General features: G+C 45.6%; 7 protein-coding genes across 7 annotated transcripts; 6 read left to right on the top strand and 1 right to left on the bottom strand.

The window, feature by feature from the left end:
* Positions 1-1,556: 1,556 nt before the first annotated feature.
* LACBIDRAFT_332227 (uncharacterized protein) lies at positions 1,557-3,172 on the top strand (the record flags this gene model as incomplete). The annotated part of the gene is made up of 3 exons (XM_001886716.1): positions 1,557-1,603; positions 1,657-1,995; positions 2,047-3,172. 3 exons carry the CDS (start codon positions 1,557-1,559, stop codon positions 3,170-3,172), a joined length of 1,512 nt encoding a protein of 503 aa, XP_001886751.1.
* Positions 3,173-3,518: 346 nt separating this feature from the next.
* On the top strand, positions 3,519-4,182 carry MISSP17.8 (ectomycorrhiza-regulated CFEM domain-containing protein; the record flags this gene model as incomplete). The annotated part of the gene is made up of 3 exons (XM_001886715.1): positions 3,519-3,685; positions 3,741-3,868; positions 3,935-4,182. The coding sequence occupies 3 exons, from the start codon at positions 3,519-3,521 to the stop codon at positions 4,180-4,182; spliced, it is 543 nt and encodes a 180-aa protein (XP_001886750.1).
* Positions 4,183-5,136: 954 nt separating this feature from the next.
* Positions 5,137-5,298, top strand: LACBIDRAFT_308293 (uncharacterized protein; the record flags this gene model as incomplete). Its single annotated transcript, XM_001886714.1, has 1 exon — positions 5,137-5,298. The coding sequence occupies one exon, from the start codon at positions 5,137-5,139 to the stop codon at positions 5,296-5,298; it is 162 nt and encodes a 53-aa protein (XP_001886749.1).
* An 898-nt stretch (positions 5,299-6,196) lies between these two features.
* LACBIDRAFT_332225 (uncharacterized protein) lies at positions 6,197-6,643 on the top strand (the record flags this gene model as incomplete). Its single annotated transcript, XM_001886713.1, has 2 exons — positions 6,197-6,484; positions 6,530-6,643. The coding sequence occupies 2 exons, from the start codon at positions 6,197-6,199 to the stop codon at positions 6,641-6,643; spliced, it is 402 nt and encodes a 133-aa protein (XP_001886748.1).
* Positions 6,644-8,080: 1,437 nt separating this feature from the next.
* Positions 8,081-8,357, top strand: LACBIDRAFT_308290 (uncharacterized protein; the record flags this gene model as incomplete). The annotated part of the gene is made up of 2 exons (XM_001886712.1): positions 8,081-8,108; positions 8,161-8,357. The coding sequence occupies 2 exons, from the start codon at positions 8,081-8,083 to the stop codon at positions 8,355-8,357; spliced, it is 225 nt and encodes a 74-aa protein (XP_001886747.1).
* A 5,734-nt stretch (positions 8,358-14,091) lies between these two features.
* On the bottom strand, positions 14,092-14,271 carry LACBIDRAFT_308287 (uncharacterized protein; the record flags this gene model as incomplete). Its single annotated transcript, XM_001886630.1, has 1 exon — positions 14,092-14,271. One exon carries the CDS (start codon positions 14,269-14,271, stop codon positions 14,092-14,094), a length of 180 nt encoding a protein of 59 aa, XP_001886665.1.
* A 71-nt stretch (positions 14,272-14,342) lies between these two features.
* LACBIDRAFT_332223 (uncharacterized protein) lies at positions 14,343-15,219 on the top strand (the record flags this gene model as incomplete). The annotated part of the gene is made up of 4 exons (XM_001886711.1): positions 14,343-14,436; positions 14,520-14,563; positions 14,611-14,717; positions 14,979-15,219. 4 exons carry the CDS (start codon positions 14,343-14,345, stop codon positions 15,217-15,219), a joined length of 486 nt encoding a protein of 161 aa, XP_001886746.1.
* Positions 15,220-15,582: the final 363 nt, after the last annotated feature.

The following is a 15,582-nucleotide window of genomic DNA, read 5'->3' as shown; positions in this document are numbered from 1 at the left end:
TTTACTTGGCCCATAACGCGACCATTCAACCATTGGCTGTTGTTGTGGGATTGTTTCAACTTGCCCGGGCTCCAATTCCCAAACCTCTCCCCACTGTAAAGCTCAGGTCCCTATTCAGCTTCAGCGCGTCCAACTCTATACCCTATCCGCGCTTCTGAGCTCGCCGTCGATCTCACGAGAAATATCAAAGAGTGTGAGCGCGCAAGCCCAGTGAAAACCGGCTCTGTTACCAGCCGCAAGTATCTGCGGATTCCCGGAAGATATCGGAGATCGTCGGCAGAGCAGAAAGGTGCAGGTAGAATGGGATTTTGTCCCTTTTGCGGATTTTTTTCCGCAACTGTCTGCCTCTTTTTGATGAACTACGGCGTCGATTGCGAATATTTCGGTGGCTACCCCTTCTAGTCTGCTCCCATCTGCATTTCTCAGTCCTCACTTGTAGGTAAAATTTTTTGAATTGCTTCATATATAATATACAATTTCCTGCGAATATCTGCGAATTTCTGGCTGCTATATACCCAAGACCCCCACGACACGACATCTATCCCTGGAACGGAACCTTAACTAATCGCCGTCTCACACCCACTTCCACCCATCCGCTTGTGCACACGTCTGAGAGACAGATGTATCGATGTCGGGGTCGGCATTGTGGATGGGGGAATAAATAGAAATTTCGAGCCGCTGGGTATTTATCAGACACGCGACACCGAACGGATGCCAAAACGCACTCACAAGATGTCCTCGGCCATAGAATACTCTGCAGAAGGCGCATATATGCGCCGAAAATGGTCACTTAGACGACATGGTACAAGGACAGGAAGTCACTTACCGAAGTTCCAGTAACAGACACACTTCCTTGTACCCAGTGAGACCAGTCACTTGAACTCCGGAGCCTATAGGCTGATGACTCTGTTCACGTACGTTAACGAGAGTAATGCCAGTGGGCGGAATGGCGCGAAGTGTGAGGAGATGGATTGGGGGAGATGGTGGGGGGGCAGGAAGAAAGAAGGAATAAAGGCAATTTGATAGCGCTCTGAGATATATAGTCGCGCTCAGCAAGTAGAATTTGGGGAAAGAATTTAGAGTCGAGTCCAGAATGATGTCGTTCAACGGAGCAGGTGCAGAAACGTTGCGGGCCGCAGCGGATCATCGCCGATTTTGCCCTTTTCAGCCGATATTCGCACATTCTCGTGGAAACTTGCAGAGCCGGTTTTCACTGGGGCGCAAGTCCGAAGTCACGCAATGAGATTGTGTAAGCCGCCATGGACCGTCAGCCGGATTATGGCCGGAAGTTTAAATACACAAAAGTCAGGGATTTCTCCAATTGCCTCGGAAACCCGGGGGGTTTCCGCGGAAAGGGGGTTTCTCAATAGTTTTATCCGTACAACGTGCCCCCAGTTCTTTTTGTAGGGGTTTCTTGTGTTCCTTTCCAATTTTGTAATTATTTTTACCTCGGCCCGTTCAACCGAACGCGTTGTCCAAGGCTGTGCAGTGTGCTCGAACCTTCTTGCTTCGTACTTCAAAGCTTCACTCTTTACGCGTTACGACAGACACTCACGATGGATAGTATTTCTCCGCTAACGTGGCTGATTCCTTTGGCAATCATGTGTGCATCGTTCGATTTTGGCTCTCTTGAAATTTCTTATGTCTTTTCTTCAGAATCGCAATTCGCTGGTTCACCCTTGAACTTGTCCCCTCACATTCGTCAAAGTCAGACATCTCTACAAGGCAGATAAGGCACCCACGGGAGGGAAATAGAACGCAGAAACCTCATCTGAAGCTGAAAGAAGTCCGCGAGAGGCAACGGTTAAAAACACTGTATCATCGTCACGGTTTCGGCCTGCTGCCCACGGAGATTGTCGACTATATATTCACGTTCTGTCTTCCTCAATCCCCCTTTATCCGACCTAAACCTACCGATGCACCTTTGCTGCTGTGCCATGTATCTCCTGCCTGGAGGGATTACGTCACTCATAATCCTAAAATGTGGCCGTCTCTGTATGTCAGGTGCTGGTCATCGGGTAAAGGACACATGTCTTGTCGCCAAAGCATCCATCCTGAGCTTATGCGAAAGTGGCTAAGCTGCTCTTCCACGCTTCCCATTTCCATCCACCTCTCTGCAGGCAAGCAGTATTATCAGAAACCAGAGGGACGCGAGGCCTTCCGAACCATTGCACAAACTTTGGCGGGCGAAATCAATCGCTGTAACAATCTTGAGCTGGATCTTCCCACCACGGAGGCAACTGATGTATTTCTTGCATTACTGCCCCAGGACGAAGTGCTTTTCTTGGAGAGTTTCCTTATACGTTGCGAGGAGGAACGTAGACTTCCTATCCACCTCTCCGCCTTGTTCAACTACTCGCCAGATTTACGCAAATTGATTTGGAAAGGTCCAAATGTCAAAGCGAGACGATTTTTGCCGATTGTGAATTGGAATCAACTCGTCGATGTTCGTCTAGATTGTCGACTATCTTTGATAGATTGCTTTCACATCATTCAGAGATCGGTTCAGCTGAAAACCTGCTATCTATACGGGATTTCTATACCCCTTTTTTCTACACTCTTGACAGGCCCTCATACCCATACATCGCTTCAGGATCTCCGTCTTCACTCAACCATACCCATTAATTCGCTTATCTCGACGTTGACGCTACCATCGCTCAACGCATTGCAGCTCATCCTCTCTGGGAACCCGATTGGGCTTGACTCACACAACTCGGGCGCCGATCTATCACATTTTGTGGAACGCTCCAGCCCGCCGCTGCGAAGCCTTATGCTAGAAAACTTCCGTATTCCCGAGAATGATTTAATACAGTGTTTGTTGGATTTGCCGACAATCGAAGAAATCAAGATCGATGAAACTGCTGCCGGGTTCCTTACCAACGAATTTCTTGACGCATTGGGAAAGCTTTGGCCAAACTCGGAAGACGAGGGTGCACATCGCATGTTCCTATGTCCCAAGCTGCAAAGCATCCGTCTTGGACCAACTATTTCCTCCGCAGACGGAGTTTTTGCGGAAATGTTTCGCAAGAGATGGGATGCAGCAGAAAGGGGTGAAGTCTGTCGAATGAAATCAGTTCACGTGGAGTTCAGAAATGGGGCCCATGTTGCTGACGAGGAGGTGAAGCAATATAGGGCAGAGGGGCTATCATTTCACTTTTATTCGATACCATAAGCTACCATACAACGAGCCCTAATCTATTCTCTCGGTGATATGTCAATGACTTACTAACAGAACCTCGTGGCAACTCTTTGGCGTAGATATGGTAACGGCGTCGGTGAAAGAAAGAGGGGAACTCGCTGGAACATGGGAATCCCAAAAGCCTTCAAGATCAGCTTCTGGTTCTTCTTGATCCCCGGTATTTCCGCTGTTTTGCGGCGGTATATAAAAAAAGATTTAAGAGATGTCTCCAGCAATATAATGATGCTGTCAACCTTTAAAAGCCTGAACGGCCCTCTGTTCAATTTATTCTCATCTTGAAACTCTCCATTTCGCAACTTTTTATTCCAAACGGCACACCATGTGCGCCGCCACGACGCTCATTTCTCTCTTCCTTCTCTCCATTGGCGCCAATGCCCAAAGTTCCAAGCCGGCCTCCACATCTAGCGCGATTAGTGCCACGCCCTCTATCACGGCATGCATTCTTGCATGCGTGGAATCCGCTGCCACCGCCAATGGATGTGCATAGTATGTCGTTTTAGCTATCTCTTCTCGTCGCAGGTTAACAACTTCAACATTTCAGCACCAACGCATCCTGCATTTGCGCTTCGGCGCAATTCCAAGCTGACGCTGCTCTGTGCTTGACACAACACTGCACCGCTGATGATCTCAAAAACGCTCTGGCGCTCCAGACTTCTCAATGCCACTCTGGTACGTGTTGATTAATTTATATTGAGTTGAAAGAGAATTTTCCTGACGCACGTTCGCTCTGTGTAGTCTCCGTGTCTCGGAGTGGTACTGCGTCAATTACCCCACATACTGTGTCGTTCACCGCCCCTTCCTCCGTCGCTTCGACCGCCAGTTTGACCTCGTCAATTCATACCTCCGCCTCCCTCACCGCTAGTGCTTCCATCCCCGCCAATTCTACCTCTGTTTCTTCGTCTGGCGTGAACCAGACCTCTGAATTGTCGACCCGGGTAACTTTCGGTATTATCGCTCTCATTTCCATGGCCCTTATAATCTGATATGCGGGAAAATGCTTGTGGAGATGGGGTCAAAGTGTCTAAAAAATAATATGGAGCGCGCCCCGCTTGGGAGTAGGGTCGTCGTTGTATAGCGTTGTATCCCCGCAATTTTTTGTTGATAAAAGACTGCTTTTGATTGGGCAATCATCGTGATCATCGTGATCCGTCAACGCGTCACAGTCCGTCACACATAAAACGCAGCCGCACTTTGGTCTTGCTTTGGTTGTGCTTTGGTCGAACTTTCGTACATAACACAATAGGTAGCGGGAAGACATCAACGTCCTATCTTAATTTCCAGCGCCACTGAGGAATCATACCGTCCGTGGCGCCCTCCTAACAATCAAGCCCACACCCTAACATTGTTATCAAATTTTTATATCTCCAGATTAGGGACTGTCACGGATAGGCTAATCCCGGGTAAACCCGAAATCCACCCATATTTGGATACAATTGATGGATTCGGGTAACTACCCGGACTATCCGCAGGTATCCGTGGGTAAATTATATGTTTTTAGACCTCTTTGAGATATTTTGAGCGTACCTGCCCTGAATAGATAAGAGTGTGTTATCTGTGTCCTCAGCTCCCTTTGCCTCTTGCCTCCACGGCACTATGCCATCACAATGACTCCCTGTCCCTGCTGCTCGTGGAAGGGGTCCAAATCGTAACCTGCTGTTTGCTCCCAGCCATCACACAAGCCCTTCACCAGAAAAATTCAATTTCCCATCTGACAACGACACAAACAGCTTAGATAAGGATATTTCAGCTCCTCCAGTACTAGTATCACTGATAAAATGTCGCCAATGTGCTGCAGCACCTGGAATCAATAAACAGAGTGACTTGGAGGTCTGGGAGTTGTCAGATGAGGATATAATTGGTGAGTCCTTTGCATTTTAACTTCAAAAAAGATTGTAAATTCTTTTGTATAGCTGCTGCCAAGACAACGTGGCGTTCTGATGCATATGACCATTATTCAGTCTCCCTCCAGCGTAATTTTGGATCCAAGAGAGAGCCTCTCTCTCTCTCTTATGTGTTTAGATGCAAGTCACGTCCAGATAAGCATCCTGTGGTTGTTCGGCCATGTTCAAAGACTGCAGAAGGTACTAGTAACATGTTGAAAGGGATGAATGCATGTCTTCAGCCACAGGGGATCTCCAAGATGCAACCAAAGGACGACACTCCTATACCATACTTTGTAGCAGGTCATTGAGCTCTACTTGCACAGCGCTGTGCTACCAGTGCACGTCCATTTAACATGGTCTCTGATCCTGACTATCTGAAGGAGGTCCAAATGCTTCGCCCTGGAACTGCAGCTCACAGTCGCAATACGATCAGCTGTGATCTCAATCAAATTTATCTTGACATGTCAATTCATGTTAAGAATTACTTTAAGGTACTGTTTTTTTTTCTTATCCAATAAATTCAAGTTGCTAATGAAAGGACAGTCACTAAACAGTGCTATCCACCTTGTACTTGATGGTTTGACCTCTCCAATTGTCTCATCATATCTTGGGCTTGTTGTGGTTTGGTATCAGAATGGTTCAATTCATCGTGCAATACTGGAATTTATATGGTATGGATAAATAACTTGGTTAGCATCTTAGTTTAAACTGACTCACTTTTTAGCCTCAAACAAAGGCATGATGGAGAGTATTTAGCCCAGGTTGTTTTTGATTGTTTGGAACATTTTGGTCTTACTGAACTGGTGTGCATTTCTTTGATCTCTATTTATCCAATTTCTGATCTTTGGTCAAGCTGTTTTCACTTTGCATGGATAATGCATCAAATTGCGATTCCTTAGCAAGGGTACTTCCTAGGATGATACCAACATTCTGGGGAGAAGATGCTCAGCTTTGCTGTCTGGCTCACATTGTAAATTTCATTGCTAAGGTAATGCTATATATATTTCTCAATATTTTATTAACTCAGCCTCATTTCATTCACAGATATTTATATCCTGCTTTTTCAAAAAACCAAAGCGAAAGAAGAGTGTCAAAGTTGCTGCAAGTACAAAGAATGTGGGTGCAGGATTTTGTCAAGCAGGAGAGGTCGAGGATTTTAGTGAAGGAGAGGAAATTGTTCTTGAACAGGGTGATGATTCAGACGATGAGGAGGAGATTGCAGTCATTGAAGAGGCAGATGTTGAGGAAGATGAAGCAGAGAATGATGAGGGGCAAACGGCAAACAGTACACAATGAAAAGGTGGCAAAGACATTGAGAGAGAAGGCAATTCAGCAAATGGCAGCCAATGGGATTATCATTGACTCAGGAGAAGAAAAAGTAGCTCTTCAGATTTTTCCAAAGGTGAGTTTCATTTCCACCTCCTATGCAGTTTTTAATATCATGCAGGTTGCTGGCCTTGCTCGCCGTGTTCATGATAATGCTGTTCTGAAAGAGAAGTTTGAGAGGTTGGTTTCAGCAGATGAAGAGTTACATGGCCAGCAAAGGGCACTCACCCGATGAGTTCCAACTCGGTGGAATTATGATCTTGCATGCTTGGATGCTCATTTCTATTTCCGCGACATTATTGAGCAACTTACAGCTGTATTATTGAATGGACTACAAGCATATCATTTAACAGAAGAACAATGGGAAATTGCTTCTGATGTGCAAGAGGTTCTCCTGGTATATTTTATTTAGTATTCAAGATTGAAATCTAAATATTCCACTTTACCAGCTTTTTAGTGACATTACAAAAATCTTCTCAGTTGTAGAAACACCACTTGTTGTGGATGTTCTCCCAACTAGTGTTTGGAAGTCCGGTCTCGTGACTGGAAAAAGACCGTAACCAGACTGGACCAAGACCGCAAAAGACCAGACCTGCAGTTACGGTCTTTTATTTTTGAAATGTAAAGACCGCAAAAAAACCGGTTAACGTGAACCGGTCTTGACCGGTTTGGACCGGTCTTTTGTATCCCCTTAAATACCCTTTAAAACGCACCCAAGAACGTACGATTTGGTAAAAAAACGAGAGAGATATGAATTAAAATGTAAATTACTTTTGGGAATAATAGATGTACCAGACTTATTTTATAGAAGCACCAATTCCTAACGGAATTTAACGTTCTTATGCTCGTTTTGAAGCTATTAGAGATGTTAATAAATTTACAAATTCATAATTTTAAAATATTGGCCTAAAGACCGGTCATAAACCGGTTAAAACTGATGCAGACCGAAACCGGTCTATAGACCGCAAAAAACCGCGGTCTGTGGTCTTTTTGCGGTCCGGTCTGGTCTTTTGACTTCTGGGGAAAAGGCAGACCGGTTACGGTTACGGTTAATGCCCCTGGGCATCAAAAAACCGGACCGAACCGGACTTTCAAACACTACTCCCAACTCTAGAAACCTTACGTGAAGGGCTGATTGCTGCAAGAGATGATCAGGAGAACAACCCTGCCAATGTTGTCTGGGTTGCTTGTCATGCTGCAGTTCTTCTTGTTGATAAGTATTCTGCCTTTTCTGGAACCTGTGATATTTACATAGTCGCCATTGGTAAGAATCCAGCTTGATCTCTACATTTATTTCTTATATATTCACCAGTGATGTGTCCTGATTGCAAACTCAAATGGTTTCAAGACCATGGTCGTGACCTCCAACAAATCAAGTCCATAAAAAGTATAGTATGTGATTACTGGGACAGTGTATATGCAGGTGAAGAGGAGAATGAGCTGAGAGAGGAGGAAAACAAGGCAATTGGTAAAAATATCCTTGAAATCCTGTTATTGAATTGAATTTTTAGCCAAGCGATCACGATATGCACCAAAAGAAAATCAGTTTGTTAAGGACCACATTCAAACTTACCTTGATGAACCCAGGGTAGCAACGGAAACAATCAAGGAAATGGGAGGTTATATGATGTACTGGCACAATGCATCACAGTCCCGACCATGACTCTCATGAATGGGTTCTGATTTCTGCTCAGCCCCAGGTAAGCACCATTATTCACACTCATTTTCCTTTATTTTCAACAATTGTTGCAGCTACTTCTGTGGATGCAGAGCGAGCATTCTCCACTGGTCGCCATCAGATCAATTTCACCCAGCACAATATCAACTCTCAAACATTCAGAGCAGAAATGGCTCTTGGATCCTGGATTAAATCCCCCCTCTACCCAGGCTTCAATAAAGTTACAAAAATGATTGAAAAAAAGATGGACAATGATTTCTTTTCCTCTTGAATAGCTTTTTGTAACACTTTATGTCACCAAAATTGTTCTTTCAATACCTCTACCTAAATATCAAGTTTCAGAGTGGCCCAGGCATGCTAATACACACCCCAAAACACACTCTGTGATCAAGGCTCAGTCACATCAGCATTATATGAGGGGAAAGACCTCAAATTACAATATATGGATAACTTTAGTTTTAATGTACTCAATTTAGATAATATATGAATGAATTTTGTTTGAATATGAATTCTTCTGAATTTTCGCTTCATAACGCAATTTTTTTTTTGTAAAGAACAGATGAGAAATGAATGAGATACACCCATTTATATAACTGAAGCTATGTCCTCAGCCACTCAGGCCATTTTACCCACGGATATATCTGTACTGTGCCTTACTGTCATGTCACCCCTAACAGGTCATCAGCACTAATGGGTCAACAAGCTATAGCACCACAACGATCCATGCTATGCATTTGAAATTTTGAACAGAGTTTGACAATGTACATGCGGCTGTGTGTGGAGATTTATTGGATAGAACGTTGAGCATGAGCTGAGATATAAGGGAGGTAAGATGGTCACATTGTTGTTTTGCCAAGTTTGCCCATCAAAGCAAGTCTATCTAATTGACGACCATTTCTCTCCACAGTGCTAGCCTCTATTGACACAAATATTTTTGAGAGTTTACAGTGGAGGTATTGGTAACTCACACACAAAATTTTAAATCAGATAAGGAGAATATGGGGTGTCTAAGAATATTTTACGGTTGGCTTATGGGGGCTGACCAATTCAGGGCAAACGGGTCAAGGCATTTTAACACTACCCAAAGCATCCCTCCAAAATAAAACTTACAGATACAATATGTATACGTTTCCTCCTACTCACTCGCAAAATTTTATGTGCTCCCAATGAGAGGGAGGTGTGCAATCTGCAATTTAAGCTAAAGTGACCCAGTAATGGTCACATGACAGTATCTGGTACGGTTAATACCCAGGTGTATCCATGACAGTCCCTACTCCAGATGAAAATGCAGGTGACAGCCTTCAAGTAGTGGATGATGGATCTAGCAAACTGCCTTGATATGTTCCTCCCCCAATATCGAACGGCCACGCAATTCCCCATTTTTCAAACCTCTGGCCTCTCCGCTGGAAATTTGTAAGATTATTTTGCTGAATCTCCGCTGTAGCGTTCACTTGGTGGCAGTGGTCAGCGTGGCAAACTGTCCGGGAGCTCCAAGACTCAAATCTCTATTTGGTCGCCCGGGCCCCCGCCCCTTGCCCCTAATCTTACTGTTCCTACTCAAGCCGAAGTTCGAACTGGGATGTGACCCTTTTTGGTGCAGCCCTCTGCTCACTGCTTTCTCTCAGACACGACCACGATTAGGTTGGTTGACGCACGATTCAACGCACAAGAGACGATGGCTTTGCTGTCATCTCACTCTATTTTGTCCCTTTCGAACCCTTTCTCTTGTGTCTTTACAGTAATGAACTTGGGCGTCAGTAGACTTGTGGAGGTTGACTTTCAAATATCATACAAGTTTCCGTTACCATTTTTAAAAAATTGGTGGAGATAGCGCCGGCCAAAAAAAACCACAAGCGATGTGTGAGAGCTACTCAATTCCACGAGCTGGTCTTCACAGATATACACCGACAGGACACGTAAATCTAGCGTGGGATCCACTAGCGAGAGAATAAAACACGAAAGCGAGAGGGAAAACAAATATATCGCCGAGTTTACATGTCATAAACGACCCGAGCGCCAACCCAAGGATATCCATAATTATGTTGGTAGAAATTCCTCACAGTTCTACGACCTGCGAGACGAGGTATGGTGGCATATGATGCGCCAAGCTAGAAGCCGGCGAGTAGATTAGGGCGACGAGCAAGGACAGTAGCGGCAAATGTAAACTTACGACAACTTGGTGTTTCGTGTCAAAGAAGTCGGTGGAGTATCTACATAACAAGAAGCTCATGGTCAGAAGAGGCAAGTGACAGCAAATAGATTAACTGACCCTCTAAAAAGGTTTGTGGGTGCAAGCCCCTGATGCCCATCGAAAACAGTCGACGTCCATTCCCAGACGCCACCATTTGAGCCCTTGCCTCCATAAGTATCCACGCCCGTAGTGGCGCTGAAACATAAAGCCGATTAATTTCCTTGTATATTTTGGGATGAAGTATGCTTACGGAACTGGATTCCAATTTCTGAAACCCAAATTGGCACCACCAGCGTGCCTGACATCATAGGTGTCGAGGAACAACCGCAACTCCGGTTCGCTCGGCAACCGACCGCCTTTGTGACGGGCATACATGAGTAGATCGTCATATGAGGTAAGGACAGGCCAATCCGCTGCAACCGCAATAAGCACTAGCCCATAGAGAGTTCGAATCTGAAAGTATTGAGCACCAGTTTCATCGAGTTCAAGGGTAAACAGTGCACCTTGATACCGCCATCATCCTCTACCCAACTCTTTGGTAGGCCGACAAAATTCTTTCCCTGATTGTTTCTGTATATCTCAAATTCCTTGTTCGTCACAGGCCGCCATTCAGCTCTGAAAGCGCCAACCTCGATCGCCCGAGCGGGACTTCCATTGTCCCAACCAAAGGTGTGGCCAATGACATCTTGCGTGGTTCTAGGAATATCGTCCTCTGCTTCTGAGTCGTCGTGTCTGAGTGTGATTGTTGCGGGACCAACTATAACATCAGGGAAGCAGGGCAAAGGAATTGATTTCCATTGTTGAATGAGTTGCCAGTTCAGCACGGTAAATCCTGGTAGAGGGCGTGTGCCGGAACCGGCTCGCTGGATCAACATGTACAAGAGTGTCTGGCGGAAAAAATTAGGCGCAGTAAATTCATTGTTGGCAATAAACTCACCTCAACATGAAAGCCTTCATGCTCGAGTGTCATGACCAGCATTCTGGCAATATTTCTGGTGAGAGCGTGCCTGCCAGACTGCAGCTCAACGTAAAGCTTTGCAAGTTGAGCATGAACACCGTTCCGAAACATGAGAATGGAGTCCAAGCTTGGCCAGTCTTCATCTTTTTCTGGTACTTCCGAGTGATTCTTGAAAGGATACGGCATTTGTGTTAGTTGCCTCAAAATTTTCAAGCGAGGGAAGAAGCGCTGACATAACAGTGGTCAGGATCATCGACGTGGGGGTCTATTCCCCTCTAGTATAGCGTTTAGCAGCCTAGCTTTTTTTTGAATCGAAAAGGTGGGCATACCTCAAATATATTCCAAAAGTGCTTTGGTTCTGTTGGCGAGCCACCGATCGTTTTGGAAAGCAACATGTCCAAAACCTGTCATCGACATGAGACTGAATATGTGAGATTAAATAAGTGACTCCTTACGTGGGGATATGACCGATATAAAATAAACACTTGTGACGAAGATCGATCGGTTTCTCGTGAATCATTTCCTGTGGTATCATTTGAAGGGTAATAAGATCCCATGCTGACCAGAGTGTTTTCCACTCTTCCATCGTTGGAATATTTCCTTGGATCAGCTTTCCATTGAGAATGAGAGCTGGCATAAACGAAATTGGGGGGAAGACAAATGTAGGCCGCTCGAGAATGTAAATTGTGGCATTTCCAGCTGATAACGAGACTGAGAAGGAAGACCGGAGAGAGACTTGGGAAAACATTCCAAGATGGCTCGCGTTCATTGGTTCAGTGGGTAGAGCACCAAGCTAATCAAAATAGCTGCTGTTAAACAAGGAAGGCGATTGAGTGTCAAGGTACTTACTTGATATTTGAAGTAATCTTGATTAAATATAGTGGAGACGAAATACTTGACGACACAGTTGTCCCCAACATTCAGCAGCTGAGCGGTCCAGGTGCCGTCACCATGTATAGCGCGGTAACGGTCGGCAGTCGAATGAGCTAATATCACTCCCAAGCAGCCTCCCGACGCATGCTTTTCAAAAGCACTGTTAATAGCATGGGGGACGACTGAAATCTTCGGGAGAAGGACACAGGTAGTGGGGTAGTAAGATGATAACCAGCCCGAGGGGTCTCCAAAATCGGATGAGGGTGTCGTAGAGCGGGAATTTGATTGAGAGGAATATGTGCTGAAGAAGGAGGAAGAGGTAATAGTGGTAGCCATGTCCTCGTGCGGGGAACTATACGTGATATGGAGGGTCGACCGATATATATATAGCGTTTTCAGCAAGCGTGCGCTTGGAGGCGGGGAGCGGGTGTGGCATTGGTGCTGTGCTTTCTCTTCGCGAAGCAGGACTATGATGGATTTATTCGACTTCTGCACAGTTTGCCACCGGATTTTTCCGCACCCACCACAGGGCCGACATGCCCCCATGTTAAGATTCAGAGGCCGACCTCCAGGAAATTCTTGATCTCCTTCTTCTAGTCTTGAATTATCGGTATATTCATTCTGCCAAGAAAGTTGACCCACTACGACCATAGTGGCTGGAAGGAGAAATCGGTGGATTTCACCTTTATCTAGTGGAGTTCCCTTGTGGCGGCGATTGGCAGCATTCTATAACTCGTTGGAATTTGACACGGAAAATCTTCAGGGCCATGTTGCGACATAACGCGATAGAGTTGCATCTTATTTTCCATCCCGACTTATCACCAGCTAACACAGCCCAACTCCCACTGTACGGTTCCAAGAACCTCACTCAAGCTCTCTTCGGCGTGGGTTTTACAAATGGCAGAGAATCCCACTGCATGTAAGGATCACATGGGTACACCACTCCTGCATTCGAAGGCAAGAAGGCACAGCGCGATTCAGTTGAAATTGACGTCGCCTGTAAGGTACGTTCCACTTGATGTCGTATTCCTCGACATTAACCGTGCTGCCTCGTTCTCGGGCTTCATACCTTGTGATCCCATTGTGGGCGAAGTTGGTTCTACTTCAACCTCGGCATGGACGACTCCTGTTTCCAGAAGGAATCGAGTGAAATCATATCCGACCACATTATACCCCTCTTCGGAGCGGATATCTTAGTGCCCACCAAGCGCGATCCGACTAAAGTTAGGCAACTCTAAGCGATAAGAAAGACCATTAGTCATTCCAACATGGGTAAAGTGGATGAAGTACCGTACCTTGTATTCCTTTTCTTCCGCGACGCCGGGCCAAACTTGACCTCCTCGCAAAGCAAACAGAAGTTGGGATCATGGCTTCACAGCCCCAAATGGTCAAGTCGGCATCAAGTCCCAATCAAGGCCGTACAGGCAATGTCGGACGTTGGGGTTGTAACCAGGCTCCGCTCGCGATAGGCCAATGCATTTCATAATCTTGTGCTCGCCCTCTCCGGGGACCGAAGCTGGTCAGATAAAGGCGCCATAGCTGGCGTCCTTGATGAAGGTTGTTAGTGGTATGCAAGCCGAGCATGACGAAGTAAGAAATGTTCGGCACGTGTTTAGGCGAAGAAAGAGGAAGAAATGGTGGAAGTAGCTTCAGTCCAGGGGTCAGTGACTAGATCTCTTCTGGACATATGTGTGCAAGAAGAGTTGTGGGAAAGCAGACGACCGCGATTGTGAGGGGAAAGACATACAACGTGAGCATGAAAAAGGAGAAGATCCAGGATAGGGAAAAAGTTACGTCTCCGGCGGGGAAGGAAGAAATATGGGTTAAAAGAAAAGGGTTGAAACCAAAACAGAACGCTGAAAGTCACTTGGTGGGATGACGTGGCTAGCTGGACCAAGAAGATGGATTGAGACTTACCCGGTGTGATACAGTTACTATCAAACACCTTCTCCGTCTGCGGGTTCTAAAACGTCTGCTGCGTTGTTAATTCATCTTCGCCCTCGGCGCCACCCCATCCACTGCCAGGAAGAGGAATTTCTTCGGCTTGATCTTGCCAAAAAGATGATCCATGTATGTGAATATTGAACTCAAGATCTGCTCTTCTAAAAGTCGGAAATGGGCGTCCTCATCGTTCGTTTGGGTGAGAATAGTCAGAGGGGACATCAGAATCGGATTGAGGAAGGGTTCACCTCGATATTATTCTAGTGGGGGCGTGTTGGAACTATTCGTTAGCCATGCCGCGAATTAGAGGGTTAGGATGGTTGGACCAATTGGACACTTACCCTAGCGAGAAAGTCGAGTTGAAGTTTGAACAGAGGTTACTGATTGGTCAGCAAGGTTGGCGGAGGTGATGGTCGTCAAGAACAACATCGACGTTGATCAACGGTTGGCTTCATCATCCAAGTCACCAGGACAGTCAATGAGCCGCGTCGATTTATTAGAAAAAGACTATAAAGTGAGTATCTTGTCTGTCTAAACGACCCCTCTCCACTGAACGACTAGCATTTTAATGCGACAGACCTTGAAACTACTCAGAAGCACCTTGCTATTGGGATGGTATTTGTTCGAGATCCAGTTGTGGATGGGATCGTAAGAATAGCAGACGCAGTGTAAGTTTTGAAGGTGCATTAGTCCCCAGCTCGTTCCTACCAACATTTGCTAACCTCCGTCTTCAGAGGCGCGAATACGGTATAACGGCAGGCACTGTGGCGTGCCGTTTTTGACGCCTTGTTAAACTTTTCAGCACAAGCCCCTCGTTTCCTACACACTCTGTCACTCCTTGTCCCAGCATTGCATACAGTCGTGGACAAGCAAAGCCCACTAATTTGGTATCTTGGTAAATAATGTATCTAGAGCTGAGATTTTTCCAGATTCTGGCTCAGATTTGCGAAATGCGTCGAAAAACGCACCTCCGAAGTTTTTCCCATGAGGAATTGGCGTGGCCAAAATTTTGGACCAAAAAACTGCAACATTTGGGGAGAAAAACAGGTCGAAACCGGCCAGAAATTATCGAAAGTTGGTACCTGTGCTGGGCTTTGGCTGGAAGCTACTCAGAAAGGGCAAAGAATCTATCAGAAAGGGATTTCCCTGCATTTCGAAAGCCTAGTGTGATGGAATTTCTTAGTCCCGTGATAGATGTCACATCAAAAAGTGACTAAGTGCCCAATTTGGGTCAATGTTTGGCAAATTTTTCAGAAGAACCGCTCGATAAATTGTTTCGAAACTTGATGGGCAGATTGTTCTCCGTGAAAGGAAGCGATTCCGCTATTTTTCATATTTTTCTTGGCACTTTTTGGTGTCCGGCCAAAAATTTAGGGTCTATTTTTGTATATGGCCATTTTCTCCAAAACGGCTCGTGAGACTTGGCTGAAATTTGGCCAGAAGCTTCCCTCAACGTATCTGCACGTTTTCCGGGCACTTTGGTAGTCATCAATAATTTCCATTTTTATTAGTGGGCTTTGCTTGTACACGACG

Source organism: Laccaria bicolor, genomic scaffold (assembly GCF_000143565.1).
Source record: "Laccaria bicolor S238N-H82 LACBIscaffold_39 genomic scaffold, whole genome shotgun sequence".
Taxonomy (NCBI): Eukaryota; Fungi; Basidiomycota; class Agaricomycetes; order Agaricales; family Hydnangiaceae; genus Laccaria; species Laccaria bicolor.
The sequence above is the reverse complement of the archived record's forward strand: the minus strand, read 5'-3'. Positions and strand labels throughout refer to the sequence as shown.